The following is an 18,136-nucleotide window of genomic DNA, read 5'->3' on the forward strand; positions in this document are numbered from 1 at the left end:
GAAACTATGTTTCAACTACCACACAGCCTATAATATTATAGCCTATGTTTATAAAACCGGTCCGCGACTTTTTTCTCCCATCCATCTACCGGTCCGCGGCACAAAAAAAGTTGGGAACCCCTGTGCTAGACCAGCCATTCTCAACTAATCCTGCATTTAAACATTTTCATTTGTAATGAGATGATGATGACCCAACAAAGTCAACAAGAAAATAAATAGTAAATAAGAGAAAAGGAACAAATCAGTCAAGTTATTAAAGTAGTTATTGAAGTGATGTCACTGTGCCACTGTGGAAGTGGATGACGATAGCTTTATACTAACAACTGTGCCCCATTGTGCAAATATGCATATCAGAGAGCAAATACAGAAAAAACTAGTCAAAGCTATGCTTTCAAATTAGCTTGCCCTACACTGGACCCAATATGTAAGTACTAGACCTGGGTGACATGGACAAAATGAATATCAGAATAAGAAATGATTTCAGTGAGAATATAATAACGATATCTGCTAGTGCTAACGTGCAAAATTAGTTATTAAAATATAGCCGCAAGCGGCCACTACAGGGGTTCAAGCCTTTTCACCAAACTGCAATGACTTCACAAAAAAGGTGGCAGTGGTTCTGGTACATGGTCCAAATATATCCCTCAGTAATATTCACCCATGTAAATGTTAGTCCACTGCCCTATCAAAACAGCGTGTGATCCACCCCTTCCTTGGTCCCAAGTTCAACCCACCACTTGAGAAACACTGTGCGGGACCAACTCTTAAGATCTCACCTCACCTCCCAATGCCACCAAAGACAAGTGTGACCGCTCAGATGAATTTATTGCCTTCTGCGTTTATCCACACTGCACAACACTCGCCTCACAAAAACCGTGGGCCGGGCTGTTTCTACAACAAGGTTCAAATGGAGTTTCCCCTGGAAAAGCTGTGTCTGTGGTCCTTTATTATGCAACAGTCGTGTCATAGATAAGCATCTCTCCTGGGAGCAGACGCTGGCAACTTCCTCTCCTTCAAACACACAAGCAGACTCGGCAACCCTGACTTCGATTAATCGTACTGCACACAGTTCATGCACAGGCATCTATCACTATGGTTATGCAACGAACCTTCAAAATGATATTTGGTTACAGGGCATGATCCTGACATCAAGGAGGCAATCAATCCCACCATGCACCAGGATGAGGTTGGGCGCCACAAGAGGGCAAGCATGGTTGGACTAGATAACAGTGAAATGAAGACCATGAAATCTGACACAAGGTCAGCATGCAGGAGTGAGGTGGCCTTGGTGAAGCAGCACTGTCCCAAAGCAGAGATGAAAGGAGTCTGGACAGGATGTCTATGGGACGCTATACTGTGAGAACGTTTCAGATGAAACCATGACAGCAGCAGCCATTAAGCCTTGAAGTAATAAGGGAACCTCACATTCTAAAAAAAAAAGCAGGAAAATAGTAACATCCCATCAGAAATAATTGCAAATTGTTTGGACAGAAATTCAAAATGATTGACAAAATCCCTATCTGCATGTATTGTATTAAAACAAGTTTAAATTCTGCTCAAGAGAAATATGAAATGGGAGGAAATGTGAATAATCTTACATTCAAACTTGCTTTGTGCCAAAAATTCGGACTAAAGCTAGATTGGCCAAAGCTAGATTATGGAACAAGAATTGTGCCAGTTTACATTGTAGAAGCAAAATGTCTCTTTTTGGCTATATAGTCTGCCTCAAAAGCCAGATTTTTTCCACATGTGTAGAATGATAGCATCTGCGGGTCTGCATTGCAAGTCTTCGTAGCTAAAGCTAGAACTTGTGATAGTTGTGAGATGATAATGTCTTGTAAAGAGATGAGAGGAATTCCTGATGATATGCTAAAATCTAGGATGACAGAAAGTAATTTGCTCAAACTTCAAGGGGAGAGAGAAAGCTGCTGTTTACCACACTGTTTTCCCCTTATTGTCCCCTACAATAGGATGGAGTATGGCTCGGTCTCTCTCATACATTTGTGACTTAGTCATACTGTAACATTGACTTTGTCCCGCAATGGGCCGCCATTGACAATGAATGGGACTGTCCCAAGGGTGGATCTCCATTACTTTTCTGTTTTAGATTGAATAAAATGCAATAGTGATCAACGTATCTGCACAGCCATGATTTTTCTCCAATACTGCACTCACACAAAGCAGAACATTTGCCCTTGGCCCCTTTACCCGATCTGTTCACCCAGAGTCAGTCTGACGACTAATAAGACTCTGGGACAAACAGCCCATATTTCAGGGTTTCTGCTGTATAGTGGATGTCGGCACCAAGACTTCCACTTCCATGCGCCACGGTTACTGTTTACAGTCCAATTGAAGCGAGAATGGAGTTGGAGCTGATCATAGATCCACACGACACTTCAGCTCATAATAATAATAATAAATGTCTGCAGTGCAGAGTGCACATGAGACGTTGTTGGACTGTCAACAATGACGGAAGTGGTGGGACGTGCGCTCTACAGGGGAAACCCCCACATATCGGCCGTCTGTCCCAGAATCTTATTAGTGGTGATAGACTCTGGGGTCCCAGATTGCCCATTACCTAACCTGGTGAGGCAGACCTTACATCCTGCTTGGGTCAAAGACTCCCCCACCCCTCCAAATGGCCCAAGTGGGACAGAGAAGCGTAAAATATGATGGGCTGCTATCTGCAAGTGAGCAAGCTAGAAGAGACACTTCACCAACACACACACACGGTTACATTGTGACTAATCTCACACTTCACAGAGAAGCACAGCGCTGCTCCTCTGCCTCCTCCTCCCGCAAATCATCATCAATAGAAAAACCCAACCAGGAGCCGGCTTTGGACCAAATGGACCCATCTATGACAGCCGGCCCCGTTCACGGCGTCACTCTCATCGTGAATCACGCTTCCTGACCCCGGCGTCTCCATGGTGACGACGGTGCAGTGCAGTGCCATTTTCATTCGCTGAGTCTGACTGCAGCTTGCCGTCTCTGCAACTAGACTAGGTGAAGGCTACATAAAGCATCACGATATGTCAAACGACTGATCCCATCCCAGACCATTCCAATTTCCTCTGGCTCCTGTAGCGAAACTCATTTTAAACCTGTTTTATTAGTAGATATAGGACACACACACACACACATCTGAAAACAAACTCACCACAACAACCCCCCCTTTACTTTCTAATCAACTAATTAATTGAATAATTGATTCAAATGATTCAAAAATGAATAATTGTTGTGTTCTTCAGTATTTAGTCTGACTCACTGGAAGTAGCAGTGGAGATAAACTCTGCTCATTCATTGGGGCCGACCATTTCAGTCGGAGCGGAAGGGAAATCCCTTTCCGCTCGCTGCGTGTCGCTCTTAAATGCCTTCGCCGACTGCCACTGTGAAACAACAACAATAACGCTAGCTAGCAAGCTAGCAACCTACACGCTGAAAATGGCAAGTTTTGACGAAGATTTTGGTTGTGCAATAAAGCAGGCCTGCTTGGTACTTTCGGTGGATGGTTGTAAAGATAACAGAGCCTTTTTTCCCTGCTATACCAGAATGAGGGAGTAGGCTACCTATAAGAGGAGCCAAATTCTCTCCTGTGCTGGTACTGACAACTCATTGTACAAGACAAGCTCTGGAGAGGAGCCAGTGTGGGGAGGCCCTCCTCTCTCTGGCTCTGTCCAGCTCACAGCATGGATGCAGCCGCTAGTCAGGAGAAAGCACACAGGAGCAGAATGATGAGGGTGTGAAGCTTCACTAGATTCATGGAAGTGGGTGTTCATGAGGCAGAGTTGCTGCGTTTAAGTATGTGCTGCTGTCAGGGTGCAACATAGAATTCATTTTCTATACTTTCATTCAACAGTGCCTCAAATCCTTCTTCCCAAGTACCTTGTATTTAAAACAGGGTTTAAGGCAGTGGTTCTCAAAGTGGGGTCGGAGGACCACCGGGGGTCCTTGGTGGAGTTCCAGGGGGTCCCCAGCAGCAAATTGACTAATTGTTATTGCGTCTGTCAACATTTAATTGACAGAGTTAGAGAATGTAGAGGAATTACCGTTTTGGTAATAGTTTCACTGTGGACCAAATTAGGGGCCATTGATATGAAAAAGGTCGACAATCACTGGTGTAAGGATTTAAAAAGAAAGAAAGGGACAAACACTTGTGATAGGGTGAATCCAACAATCTGACAGTGTAACGTTAGCAGGCTGCAGTAAGCCCACATATTACATGTGTCATGCCAGCATATCGTGCTAGTCTGCGAAATTAAACGCGGCATTATCATCCAGACTGGTGTTGGAAGAGCTGTTGCACAGCGACACAAGGTGGTTGCCACAGCAGATTTAACTCAGGCGCGTCCACGCACATTGGCCGTCCACAGGGCCATGCTAGCTCAGAGGGGTGGCCCGGGTAGCATGCAGAATAACAAACTCAACGCATGCAAGCTGGCTCGGCTAGCCGTCCGAATTGATTAGGATAGAGGATAATGATATGAGTCGAAGCCGAGAAGGGGGCGAAGAATGGCATGGCCGCTGTATCCAGGATACAGTATCCTTACCTCGGGTCCTTGCTCCCAATCCTTGAGCCGGGTGTGGTTACAACAAATCCTCTCCGTTTGGAGGCGGTGCAGGCGACAGCAGCATCGAGCGCAATCCCATAACGTTAGCGAACGAACCGTCCATAGGAAGAGCTCGGCGACGGGTCCTAGCTGGTGATTAAAAACAACAGAGAACGGTGAACGTGTTTGTATGTATGCGATGATCGTCCCTTTTCCCCTTCTCCCTGGCTGGGCTGTCACCTCAGCATCTCTCTCTCTCGGTCGCTGCGGATCCGTGACGTGACGACTCTCTCCGATGATGATCAGCCTTCCTGCGCGCGCGTTCACGATTCGATCCCCCCTCGCAACAGCTCGGGCGCGCGCGTCAGGGTCTTTAAAGCGCGTTCGCGGATCATCACAATCGATGCGCGCGAACCATTGAAAGCACAATCATGGTTTCTGCTCTGATTTATTGTTTTGTACAGGTATGACATTTTGTTTAACGTGTTACATCCTACAGATATCGAGCAATGCAAATCCAAGGTGTTGCAGATATTCACATTGCAGACACCTATTAGTATTTTTAATATTGAGGATAGATTCGTGGTCGTTTATTTGGAATGCGCCCAAAGAGGAAAAAAAACAAAAAAAACAGACAATTCTCGCAAAGACTTCTGGGAGGCGGCATCAAGCCAAAGATAGTCTATCGGGATGATGACACATACAATACAAAAAAATGCCCCGTCTTAGCCTCACGCATGCGCTCTTCTCAGACTCCTGCAGTTTTGGGTTAAGAAAAGCAGGGACAGCATAGCCTGGATAGAAAAACCTCGTTCCGAGTCTTCCGGCTATGGGCGGAAGACCCGGAACCAAAATGCTGTGCTCCAGGAAAATATTCCGCTCCATTCTTGCATTCCGTTCAGACGTAATGTTATGGATCCGGCAAGTTTCTTCAAGTACTTCGTTTGGTATGACCATGCTTCTTATTTTTTCTCTAACTTGTAGCGACTGGCGAGGTTAGGCTGCCTACTGCTGCATTTCTATGGTGGAACGAAAACACTGCGGACCACCGGAAGACAGGGCAGGTCTTCTTCCGTCTTCCTGCCTGTCGTAACCGGTAACGCGTACCAGGCTCTGAGAGCCCGGTGGGTCTGACTACGTGAGACGGTGACAGGGACAGCATGAACATCTGAGGCTGAGTGCAGTCTTGAAAACATTAAGCTAAATGTTTTAAAAACTAACTACTAACTACTAGCTACTCATTACAAAAATGTAAATTAAGCTAGATGTTATCAGTTGTTTCGGCTTGGATGCTATTTGACCCAAATAAGCCTTTGATTACAAATAATCAAAATGTTTACAATATTTCCAACAAAAGGACAATATTCTCACGCCCAACTTTCTAATGTTTGTGGTGCCCGGAAATAATGTCAGAGTGTTAGCTCTCTCTTTCCTCCTCCTGTCAGATCAAGTGATGACGTTCCCACATCCAACCGGTCGGTGGTCTGGGTCTATGGTGTTGGTGGTTGGTAGGTAGCTAGCAAGCTAGCCAGCTACCTCCTCCGCCTCTGAAGGCAGCTGGACGGATCCGTGAATGAAGACGGTACCTCGATGCATCTCTCTTGGCGGCGATGGAAGCAACAGCCACGGTCTGACTCTCTTACCTCTGAGCCATGTAGCTAGCTTGTCTGCTAGAGCCGTAGTTAATGTTAGTCTGCTTCGTGCCCTTCCCCTGGTTAGTCCCAGCAGTAGCTAGCTTTTTTGTGGTCCGGGACAGCAGCATCTAGCCCGCTCGGCTCTGTCGCCACTACAGGAGGATGCTGAGGCTGTTCGGCGCGCTGGTGCTCCTCGGACTGGCCCTGGCGTGCATCACCTCCTGGGTGCTGGAAAGCTACGACACGGCTTGGCACCCTAAACGGAGTGTCCATGGAGATGAATCAAAGGGGAGTTTGCCACCATTCCCCGGAGGCGACCTGGATAATATTTTCTGGTTTATACAAGTGAGGTGTTATTTTGTCTTCCTAGCTACTCTCGTAAGCTGTCAACCATTATGAGGTGACTGCAGTCCAGTCTAGATTACACAATTGGCAGTTCTGTAAAGGGGCTTGCTTTAGACATTTCCTCACTGCTGCTGTAGCTTCGACATAGAATATGTGCCACTGGCTTGATATTGGTATTGGCGTGTAGTAAGGTTGCCCACTGAACTCTTGCTGACTGAATGAGGGTCACTGTCTGAGTAACTAGTCAGACTTTGGACTCTTGTTATAATATGCAGCCTGGGTAATTTTGTAGAAGAAGAAGAAAAAGGTGCACACAACAAGCCAGATCTGTGATCATTTCCAATCTCTCCTCATGTCATCACTGTCATTACAAGTCAAAAGATGTTGATAATTAACCCTGATTCTGGTCTTTGTGTCTGATTCAAGGTGTCTGACATCCATATTAGTCGATTTCATGACCCAAGACGCATTCCAGATTTTGAAAAGTTCTGCACCGATACCATCGAAGTGATCAAACCAGCTCTAGTGCTTGCAACTGGTAATTCCCCTGATCCTTAAATGGTTGAATTTAATTGGAAAGTGGGTGTGGCTCTCATCTCCCTGCAGTCTGAGCCATATCTCTTTTGTCATTCCCGTGTGTCACATGGTTTGTTCCTTGATGGCAACACATCTCTCAAATGTCACTGTTTCCTTTTCCCACACCGCAGGGGATCTGACGGATGCCAAAACGGAGAGTAAGGTGGGTTCCCTTCAGCACGAGGTGGAGTGGCAGGCCTACCACAATGTGCTGAAGAGGTCACGTGTCATGGAGCGCACCAGGTGGATTGACATCCGTGGAAATCATGGTGACTAAACCACGGCACTTGCATCTTCTCCCCTGTGTAATCTGGCCAAACTTGTTGTTTGAACTGAAACATCTGAGAATGTAAAGTCTATTAGAAGTTGGAAAGAACCCATTAACTGTGGTGTATTTTCGCATCAGAGGAAGTCACCCTCATCCTCCTCCTCCTCACTGCTTTCCCCTCTGTTATTGGATCGCGAGCTATTAGATGTGAAACAAGATATCCCCACTTTGTAACTGTACCAAAAAAATCTATGATATTGAATCTGCAGGAATTCTCTATCAGATATTCAGCTATTATCGATCACAGTTATCGATGTGCGTCCTGTGAGTTCATCAGTTTGTCTGTTTTCTATGGAAATGACAGGTTTTGTTCGATGTCTTGTAGTAATATGAGGAAATGTGATCGTGGAATTAAATGTGTGCCCATCCCATGGGAGGCTGTTCATTAGACATTAGTCTGGCCCTTCACAGTGAAGCTCATACATTAGTCTGGCCCCTCACAGTGAAGCTCATACATTAGTCTGGCCCCTCACAGTGAAGCTCATACATTAGTCTGGCCCATCACAGTGAAGCTCATACATTAGTCTGGCCCTTCACAGTGAAGCTCATATCACTGAACTGTCGCTGACCTCTTGTTTACCCCCGTCCTGCTTGAACACGCTGCCCAGTATCATAATTGTTTCATTTCTCCTGACAGATGCCTTCAACATTATGTCATTGGACAGCATCAACAACTATTACAGGTCAGTATGGTATGATCAATACCACAATCAATGCACTGACTGAATTGACATGTAGTCTGAGTTCCATCCATTCACAGGGCCTGCTCCCGCATGCATGTCAGGCTCTCAAGCTGGGTGTAAAGTCGATCCCAGTGCCTTGCCTCTATAGTGGGCCACCTGCCTGTGAAACAAGAGTAGTAGCAGACGTTTATTGACATTAATCCAAGCTGAGCTATCAGAGGCCCAAAATAGAAGCACAGACCACATGGAGAGACTGCCTCTTCTGTTCTTTTGACACAAATTATGCTTTATGTGCATTTGCTGTTACTCTTAATGATCTCTTGTCCATGGTAATATTTTTAATGTGGTCATTTTCTGCAAGACAAAGCCGCTCTCTTGTGCGTTCCTCATTCATTAATTCATTCATGCATTCGATTATTTCAGGGCTCAATTAGGATAGTAGCTATTGGCTGTGTCCCAAACTTCTGTCTCTTGTTGCTAACTTTGACTTCCCTCATTTCTCTCCAGAAAGTACTCCGCTAATCAGAAAGTGGGTTCTTTCCACTATGTTCACAAAACTCCCTTTGGCAACTACTCCTTCATCTGCGCAGACGCCACCCTCACTCCAGGACCTAAGAGGCCATACAATTTCTTCGGTATTCTCAACCAGGTATGCCTGTCTAGCAGGTTCTCTAGACAGAGAATTAGGTAATGCAGAAAACATCCATTCTCTGAATTTCTGACAAGTTCACAAAGTGGCAAAACACTAATTATTTAATTAATTAATTATTGGGTCATTCATTTATTCACTTGGATCTGTTTAATCCCCTGCACTCAGACCCCACTGGTGAAATGTGTACACTGATGTGAATCTCAGAGGGCTCTGCAAAAAAAGAAAAGAAAAAAATCCTATTTACATTTTGTGTTACAATATCATAAGAAATTGGACGTTGAAGCAGGAAATTGTCTTGAGATATATTCAAAGACAATTTTAATATATGTAAGAAAAGATCAAATTGGTGTATTATAAACATACACGGATGGGAATTTCAACATTAGAACATAAGGTGATACCTGACTACATTATGTGATGAATGAGAGCTCTAAATTCTAACTTTCTAAAATGAAAATTAGCTTGCCATCAGTCTTTCTGACCTTAAATCAATAGGAGTTATACATGATTGATGAAAGTAATGATTTAATCAAATGTATTTAATAATGTTCCCTTTGTCAATGCCGTATAGACTCAAATGGACCTGCTGGCCACGTTCAGAGCTGAGAGTCTGAGAAGCAACCAGTCCATCTGGTTTGGCCACTACACCACCTCCACTATCATCTCACCCTCTCCAGGTGTCCGGGAAATGATGAGGTATGGGAGGAATTCATGTGGGATCCTGGGCCAGAATTCAGAAACTGGCTGGGAACCAACCTTTTCTTTCTTTCTTTCTTTTTTTGGTCTGGCCATTTTCCAACAAAATTCAACAGCCTTTGCCTTTTTACCAGCAAGAGAATAGAACCTTAAAAAAAATCACAGCTGGTAATCTGCCAGAATAGAAAAAAATGGGGCCGCTGAGGACAGCAGCATTTGACTGGCAGCTGATTTTAATTTCATCAATGTTGAGTATTATTAATAAGGCTGGTGGTTATTATGATCACATTAATCCACTGTTTATACAATCCCATGCTATGAAATTTAATTATTTGGTATATTATATAATAATAATAATAATAATAATGTTGAGAGCTAAAGCAAAGTCACTCCCAGACTGTACAAAAAAAAAATTCTCCATTTGAGATACTGTATTTGTATATTTAGCATACAAAAAGCTAAAAAGAAAAAAACAAGTGTGTGTGTGTGTGTGTGTGTGTGTGTGTGTGTGTGTGTGTGTGTGTGTGTGTATGGGGGGGGGGGGGTTAAAAGGATATGTATTTCTATTGTTGCGGTTAAATTATGGAACAATGCTAATATACATTTAAAGTCGAGCTGAACCCAAAAATGACTTTGGGCAGCACTCATGTATTGGATTGTCTGCTCCGCTCCACACAGAAGCAGCTGGCTGCGTGGTACTCGGCGGATCACACTCGTGTAGCACCACAACACGCTGAATCCCACTCGATTTGGGGGCGGAACACGGCAGGATTGGCCAAAGCCAGTTGCCAGAATTGTCAAATCAAATCATCGACACGCTATTATGGTCCGCCTCTCAACCCTGTCATGTCAGACAAGATTTGTTTTCAGACTCTGAAACATCTCCGGCCCTCGCGCTACTTGCATTCTGTTGGGTTCATTTCGTCTTTAAGAATGTGTAACTCACTTTTGGTTTTCAAAAGAATGGTTTATAAAGCTATTTTGAAGTGTGTTTATTATTATATATTTTATTTCCCGGAGGGTTGCTTAAATTGATAAGAATGTACTGTATAAGCATTATGCTTATGCCTTGTCAGTCACTACTTAATATGCAGAGTGTCATGCCTGCCAACATACATTCAGGCGGTGTCGATGTCATAGTGGTGAATGGATCAGCGTGGGGGAAATCCTCCCGTTTTCCCCCACGGCCACACACACGCACACACACGTTACCGGAAGTAACATGACCGACTGCATCTATTAGGCTGTGAAAAAGAGGGAGATTTTCTGGGGTATCGGCAAATGCACCCCCCGAATCCATAGAACCCATTTTCATTCAGATATCTTGAGGTGAGGGGTCAAGGGACCCCTTTGAAAAAAGTTTTTCTCTGGCCAAATTTTTCCGTACGACTACTTCTTAAAATAGGAGTGATGATCGGAGACAAGTCTTTCTTTATGGTCATGTAACATGATGATGTTTTTTTTTAAAGTAAGGTCAGTATTTCTGGCCTACTTTGATGAGGTTAAAAGCGACAAGTGACTCGCCCAGCTCATTGACCCCTTGCATGTGATCCCATGCACAACATCTCTTACAAGCACATACTGTAAGCACCTTATGCGGCTGGTAGCACCACAGTGTTGGAACATTGATGATATATGTATGCTTTTTCTTTTCTTTTCATTTCTTTTCTTTTCTTTTCTTTTCTTTTCTTTTCTTTTCTTTTCTTTTCTTTTCTTTTCCTGTGTCTGAGTCTGTTTTTGTTTTCATGTTCTGGAAAATTGCAAAATAAAATATTGGAAAAAAAGGGGCAAAAGGATCCGTATTTCTGTTTGAAGTATTTTTTTAACAATGCCGTTATTCTGCATTGTGTCACATGTAATTACTAGAGCCATTTGATTAGCCTGCCTCATATTGAATACTTGGACTGTTCCCTACATGTTTAGCTCTGCTGTTGCCTATCTGTGTGGCCACCTGCACACGCTAGGGGGCCTGATGCCCGTCCTCCACAGCCGACACCCCCGAGGAACCCTGGAGCTGGAGCTGGGTGACTGGATGGACAACCGCAGGTAAGACCAGATCATTACAAACGCTTTCTTTCACTCTCTCTCTTACTGTTTCCATTGTCCCTATAGATAGTATTCGATCAGCATCATCACGGCCGCCGTGGTCATATTGTTGACATACCGTCCTGCACACACAGCGCTGCAGCTGACAACTAGTAACAGCCTTAGCCTTTGTTCACACCAGGCGCTTAACAGAAGCAGAGCTAAATCATTGCTTGACAGAAGCTGAGTGTCGCGCTAAACTGGTCACACAAGAAGCACTTTCCTCAGCGCCTCGCTCGGCGTGCCTTGCCCCCGCCCACAACTTGCATTGAATTCATGCCTAGCAGCTTCATGCTTCACGCTTGGAAAACAGAACAGAATCCTGAACGATTGCTTCAGCGCAGCTTCAGCTTGGCATGCGCGCAGCTGGTGTGAACGGTCTCACTTGTTAACAAGGATGCAGAAATGAAACTGTGTGGCTTCAGCGTGGCTTGAGCGTGGCTTCGGCGTATGGTGTGAACAAGGGCTTATTGTCGTTTCTTTTGCATTGAGGTCTATTACAAAATAGCGATGGTGATGACAGCAATAAAAACCCCAGAGTTGTTGTTTGTATGCTGCCGTTAGGTAGAGAGGTGAACATACTTTGCTGTGAGGAGCTGGCAGAAAGTTTCATCTGTCTCTCCTAACTATCCACACATCCACTCTCCTGTGCTGACGTATCCTCAGTCTCGCTCCCTTCACGTCTGTAGGTAGAGACGGTAGAGATGGTAGAGATAGCATAGAAACAAACCACAGGGGCTTTATTGCTGTCATTACTACAGCCATGTATAACGCAGGCCACCATCCTAACACAACAGGAACGTAATAGACAATAGAGTTAACGCTAATGGCGGTTAGTTTCCTATTAGCACTGCTCTCATATACTGTAGGCTGTCACTAGTTGAGAGCTGCAGCGCTGTGTCAACAACATGGGCAACCGTGATGACGCTGATATCTATTGGTGCTCACTACATTCCCATTCTTTTCAGGTACAGAGTTATGGCCTTCGATCATGACCTGCTGAGTTTCTCTGACCTGACGTTTGAGCAGTGGCCTGCAGTGCTCATCACCAACCCCAAGGATGCGCAGTACCTGCATCCCGGAGTGGAGCCGCTGGGGCGTCTACGGAGCTCCACGCACATCAGGTGTCTGTGCTGTGTGTGTTGTCCTGAATCCTCAACCCGCTCACCTGCCATACACTCACTCAACTTTAGCGAACACCTGTCATCATACCATATTAGTCTGTTTGTGAATTGCTTATTCGGGGATGTGAATTTTCTGGCTTTCAGCATTGTAGGATTATGGCAAAACACTGCTATTAATTTCCAGTTCAGCTTTGTGTTTTCCTTCTTTTGTTCCTTTATGCTTGTTGTTGTTGTTGTTGTTGTTGTTGTTTTTTACAGAAGATTAAAACCTATAGAGAACAAACACATGATGAGATTGTCTTAATCAGATTATAACTTGTTTTTTCTCTCTCCTGTGTCTCCATAGGATCTTGGCCTTCTCTGAGGCTCCAATCACAGCAGTGCATGTGAGTGTAGATGGTGAGCTGTTGGGCAAAGGCACCCCTGCTGGAGGCCCTCTGTATGTCGTGCTATGGGACCCCTCTCTCTACCTCACTGGGCTGCACACCGTTAGTGTTAAAGTGGAGGTTGGTACAGCATCCATTTCTCCTCACATTAAAGAGATAGGTGTGCTGAGGCTTTGAGGTGGTTCATTTGTCTTCAGTGAGTTTTGATTTTCTTAGTTTAGTTTGAATTATGATTCATTATAGTTGTATTATTATTATATTTTTTTTTTTACTAACAGTTGAAGTGATATTTATCCATCTAGAATCTAGATGTAGCTAGTGGGAGTAGTTCGGTCATAAGAAAATAGCTTCTATGAAACTGCTCTCAACGAGGTCTGTGGATTATCTTGCGTAACCGGGTCATGATTTCTAGAAAGAGACATTGTTGCTGAGTTCAAATGTTTTTTTGTTTTGTTTTTTGGCGCTTTGAGCACCACAAGCCATCCAGTTCCATTGTATTGAGAGAAGGCAGACATCTTTTGTATGTTTACATTTTTTAAATCAAGAAAAAAAGAGAGAGAAGGCAGAAATCTCTAGGGCAGTTATCTCCTAAATTCAGACAACTAACACAAAATGATCTAGATTAATAAATAGCTACAGGTGAGAGGAAAAATATGTATTTGGGATTTTAGGGTGAGCTGTCCGTTTAAGCCTCTTCTACTGTTTTCCTCCTTTTAAGTTGCACCGGACAAGAACATCAACTAAATGCCTAAAATGCAAATTTATATAGTGAGCTGCCTTTATCCTCACTGTGTGTGTGTGTGTGTGTGTGTGTGTGTGTGTGTGTGTGTGTGTGTGTGTGTGTGTGTGTGTGTGTGTGTGTGTGTGTGTGTGTGTGTGTGTGTGTGTATGTCTGTGTGTGTCTGTGTGTGTGTGTGTGTGTGTGTGTGTGTGTGTGTGTGTGTGTGTGTGTGTGTGTGTGTGTCCGTGTGTGTGTGTGTGTCCGTGTGTCCGTCCGTGTGCATTCAGGACTCAGCCGGGCGGTGGACGGTGCGTGAGCAGCAGTTCACTCTAGAGGAGAGCCTGACTCCCAGCTTTGGGTTGGTGCAGTCCTTCATCCTCCTCACAGACCACTACATCCTGGGCCGCGTGCTCTTTGTCGCCACCATGCTGCTGAATGTGGGTGTGCTGCTGCTCTTCAGGTTCCTGCCTGTTCCCTCCAGCAGAGGTGAGCTACAACGCGCGTGAGCTCAACAGTCAAGTGGCATCGTGACATCACCTCTTTCCACTTTTACTTGGATGTATGTGTAGTTCTTTAGATTTAAAATACATGCTACAGCATGCGCAGGGACGCGTCATCAGTGATGTTAGCTGGGGTTGTAAGGTGTTTTGGGTCTCTCAACATCATACACCCTCGCCCAGTAGACCCAGCCGAGGCCGATTAAGACCCCGACCGGCGTCCCAGAAGCAGCCGCTCACGGATCAGCCTTCCTACTCTGTCTGCAACGTTGCCTGTGGAAGGGTTGATCATGCCCAATCCACTGCAATAGAGTTAGTGCTACACCGCAGTATTGTAAGACCCTTCGGTGCATGGAGGGTCTAGGCCCTGTGTGGGTGACTCTAGGCCGGGCTCCTCCTACGTCTCACCAGACCCTCCCGGGGGAAAAGGCAATCCTACCATGGGCAGAGAGGACGCCTCAAGAAGGCCTGTGCGCTGCACGTCATTCGCCTGCGGCGAGCACCTCGCTCTAGCCTGAAGGACCCCAGGCCGCGCCGATCTTTGCACAGATTTTCAGGAGGCTAATCCATAGCGTTTGTGGATTTCTCCCTCACGAGAGAGCCAGGATGGGGTGCTAATCCCATCCCGTACCGGATGTCGTCTCTCCGACCGTCAACTGTCTCTCCAGCTTGTCACCAAACTATACTTGGTTGTCACCTAGTCTATTCCTAAGTGTCACTGGCCAGGGGAGCCAGGATTCTAGATTTAAAATACATGCTACAGCATGCACTGGGACGCGTCATCAGTGATGTTAGCTGGGGTTGTAAGGTGTTTTGGGTCTCTCAACATCATACACCCTCGCCCAGTAGACCCAGCCGAGGCCGATTAAGACCCCGACCCGCGTCCCAGAAGCAGCCGCTCACGGATCAGCCTTCCTACTCTGTCTGCAACGTTGCCTGCGGAAGGGTTGATCACGCCCAATCCGCTGCAATAGAGTTAGTGCTACACCGCAGTATTGTATCTTTGACTTATAGTGATTATTATATTTTCTTCACGTACCAATTTCTGTGCTTTTTCTCTAGCGCCTACAGGGTTGAGCTCTCAGGCATGCATGTCGCTCCACCTGCTCAGTAAAATGGACACCTTCTACTACTCTCTCCTGCTGTTCAACCTGTGCACAGCCTTAGGTGAGTGAACTGTCAAGCTGCACACTCCTCCACTTTCAGCATAGTGTTGTGAAACCAAAACCGTACAATATCTGTGATATTAAAGATTTTTAGATATTGTTGTTTGTACAAGTTATTGTTCCATTGAACGAGAAGTTTGTGTATGGCAGCATTATTAAATAAACAACAAATGATGCATCCCACTGGCCAAACGTAACGATTGTAAGCACAATACAGATTAGCTTTCCCTATGATCTTGCATCTGTTCCAACTATTTGCATATTGATCAACAAGTAGTTTTCTCTACTTTCCAATAACGTTATGATATTAAAGGGACAGCTCACCCTAAAATCCAAAATACATATTTTTCCTCTCACATGTAGTGCTATTTATCCATCTACATCATTTTGGTATAGTTGCCTGAGTTTTGGAGATATCGGCCACAGAGATGTCTGCCTTCTCTTGAATACAATGGAACTGGATGGCACTCTGCTTGTAGTGCTCGAAGCACCAAAAAAATACATTTGAAAAACTCAACGGCATTGTTTCTTTCCAGAAATCATGACCCGGTTACTCAAAATAATGCACAGACTTTGTTGTGAGCAGTTTCATGTAGGAACTATTTTCTTTTGCAGCCTCATGTAGGAACTAGCTAGCAGCTAGTGGCTGTAGTTCGGTCAAAAGAAAATAGTTCCTCCATGAAACTGCTCATAACAAGCTCTGTGGATTATCTTGAGTAACGGGGTCATGATTTCTGGAAAGAGACATTGCTGTTGAGTTTTTCAATTGTATTTCTTTGGCACTTTGAGCACCACAAGCCAAGTGCCATCCAGTTCCATTGTATTGGAGAGAAGGCAGAAACTCTGCGGCCGATACCTTCAAAACTCAGGCAACTAACACAAAACGATATAGATGGATAAATAGGATTTTAGGGTAAGCTGTTCCTTTAAGTTTGATATGCCCTGTGTTGGCTCACCCCGTCCTCCTGCAGGTCCGTGGTTCATAGGAGAGCTGATAGATGGCCACAGTGGTGCCTGCTTCGCCTTCGGGGTGTTCATCGACGGACACTTCCTGGAGGGCAGCCTCACTTATGTCGTTGGAGTCGTGCAAGTAAGAAAGCGTTTTTACATTTGTGCATGAATAGCATCACTGGTCCACGAGTTAACTCAAATCAACTCTCAATAACTATCAAACTAAATGAAAGACGTTTTTGGATATGGGTGAGATCATGTGCAAAATAAATCAGCATTGTTTTTTGGTGAGGTTCTCCTTTTTAAGGACTCAGAAGTTAACTGATCTCAATTAATGGCTAACTCCTCCTCTCCTCTCCTCCCCGCCAGCTGGTGTTCTTCAACATGCCCCTCACCTCTTACCTCTGCTGGAGTCTCCATCAGCGTTGCCGCGGCAACACCTTCCGTTCCCACTTCCTGCGGCCGGGCTGCCGCTGGCGGACTCTGGCGCTGCACCTTTCCATGCTGCTGCTGCTCACCTGGCAGGCCTACTCCTGCTACTTCCTGCTGGAGACCTACGGCCCTGTGGCCTTTTTCCTGTCTCCGGTTCGCACGTGGGCACTAGGGCTCAGCCTGCTATTGGTCTACCGCGCCTGGACAGGCCCCGCCCCTCAACTCCGCAACAACAGCAAGAGCAGCTCTCCCTCTTGACAGTAGTTGCACCGCGTCGAGCGTGACTCACGGTTGTATTTTGCCATCTCTCTCTCTCTCTCTACACCCCGACACACCTCAGACGGTTTTCCCCACACAGCAAACCCCAACTTCTCTTTCACTCTTCCTTCCAAAAGCCACTTGACATCACTCACTATCCTGTTTATAGATAGTATTGTTTATTTAATATGCATGTTATCGTAGAGCACCGGTGAGCACATTTCTGGCCATATTCATAGCAATGTGTACAGTGTAAAAAAAGGGATACAATGAGGGTTATATAGCCTATTTCAGCTATGTGAGGAATAGTCCAACGTATGCTGCAGTTGACAGTATATGAGAGCGGTATTCTGCTGTGATTTAAGCTGACTCATTGACTTGAGCGATAGCACTTTTTGGAAGTGTTGCCTTGGCCAACTGCCACTTCACCACTGCCAAAGGATGAATAAGAACAATATTACCGTTTACTCTCTCCTCACCCCCTTAAAACCCATCCATTCACTGATGAAGGCTGGTTGTGCCAAACCTCCCCCCAATGTTTACCTCCCTACACAAAAGTCCTTGTGCAGGAGAAAGGAGCGCACCACCTTTTTCTGTGTGCTTTTCCCCCTCCACAGGCCTCAAACACCCAGGATCCTCCACAGGCCTCAAACACCCAGGATCCTCCACAGGCCTCAAACACCCAGGATCCTCCACTGGCCTCAAACACCCAGGATCCTCCACAGGCCTCAAACACCCAGGATCCTCCACAGGCCTCAAACACCCAGGATCCTCCACTGGCCTCAAACACCCAGGATCCTCCACAGGCCTCAAACACCCAGGATCCTCCACTGGCCTCAAACACCCAGGATCCTCCACTGGCCTCAAACACCCAGGATCCTCCACAGGCCTCAAACACCCAGGATCCTCCACTGGCCTCAAACACCCAGGATCCTCCACAGGCCTCAAACACCCAGGATCCTCCACTGGCCTCAAACACCCAGGATCCTCCACAGGCCTCAAACACCCAGGATCCTCCACTGGCCTCAAACACCCAGGATTGAGAAAGTCTC

General features: G+C 45.5%; 1 protein-coding gene across 1 annotated transcript; it reads left to right on the plus strand.

The window, feature by feature from the left end:
* The first annotated feature begins 5,472 nt into the window (after nucleotides 1-5,472).
* tmem62 (transmembrane protein 62) lies at nucleotides 5,473-17,820 on the plus strand. Its single transcript, XM_083634375.1, has 14 exons — nucleotides 5,473-5,497; nucleotides 5,996-6,529; nucleotides 6,956-7,067; nucleotides 7,237-7,374; nucleotides 8,071-8,116; nucleotides 8,624-8,765; nucleotides 9,340-9,464; nucleotides 11,388-11,510; nucleotides 12,518-12,673; nucleotides 13,020-13,179; nucleotides 14,068-14,266; nucleotides 15,340-15,444; nucleotides 16,415-16,533; nucleotides 16,764-17,820. Exons 2-14 carry the CDS (start codon nucleotides 6,347-6,349, stop codon nucleotides 17,082-17,084), a joined length of 1,929 nt encoding a protein of 642 aa, XP_083490501.1. The 5' UTR covers nucleotides 5,473-5,497; nucleotides 5,996-6,346; the 3' UTR covers nucleotides 17,085-17,820.
* The last annotated feature ends 316 nt before the right edge of the window (nucleotides 17,821-18,136 follow it).

Source organism: Poromitra crassiceps, assembly GCF_964638095.1.
Source record: "Poromitra crassiceps genome assembly, chromosome: 3".
In the NCBI taxonomy this organism is placed as follows: domain Eukaryota; kingdom Metazoa; phylum Chordata; class Actinopteri; order Beryciformes; family Melamphaidae; genus Poromitra; species Poromitra crassiceps.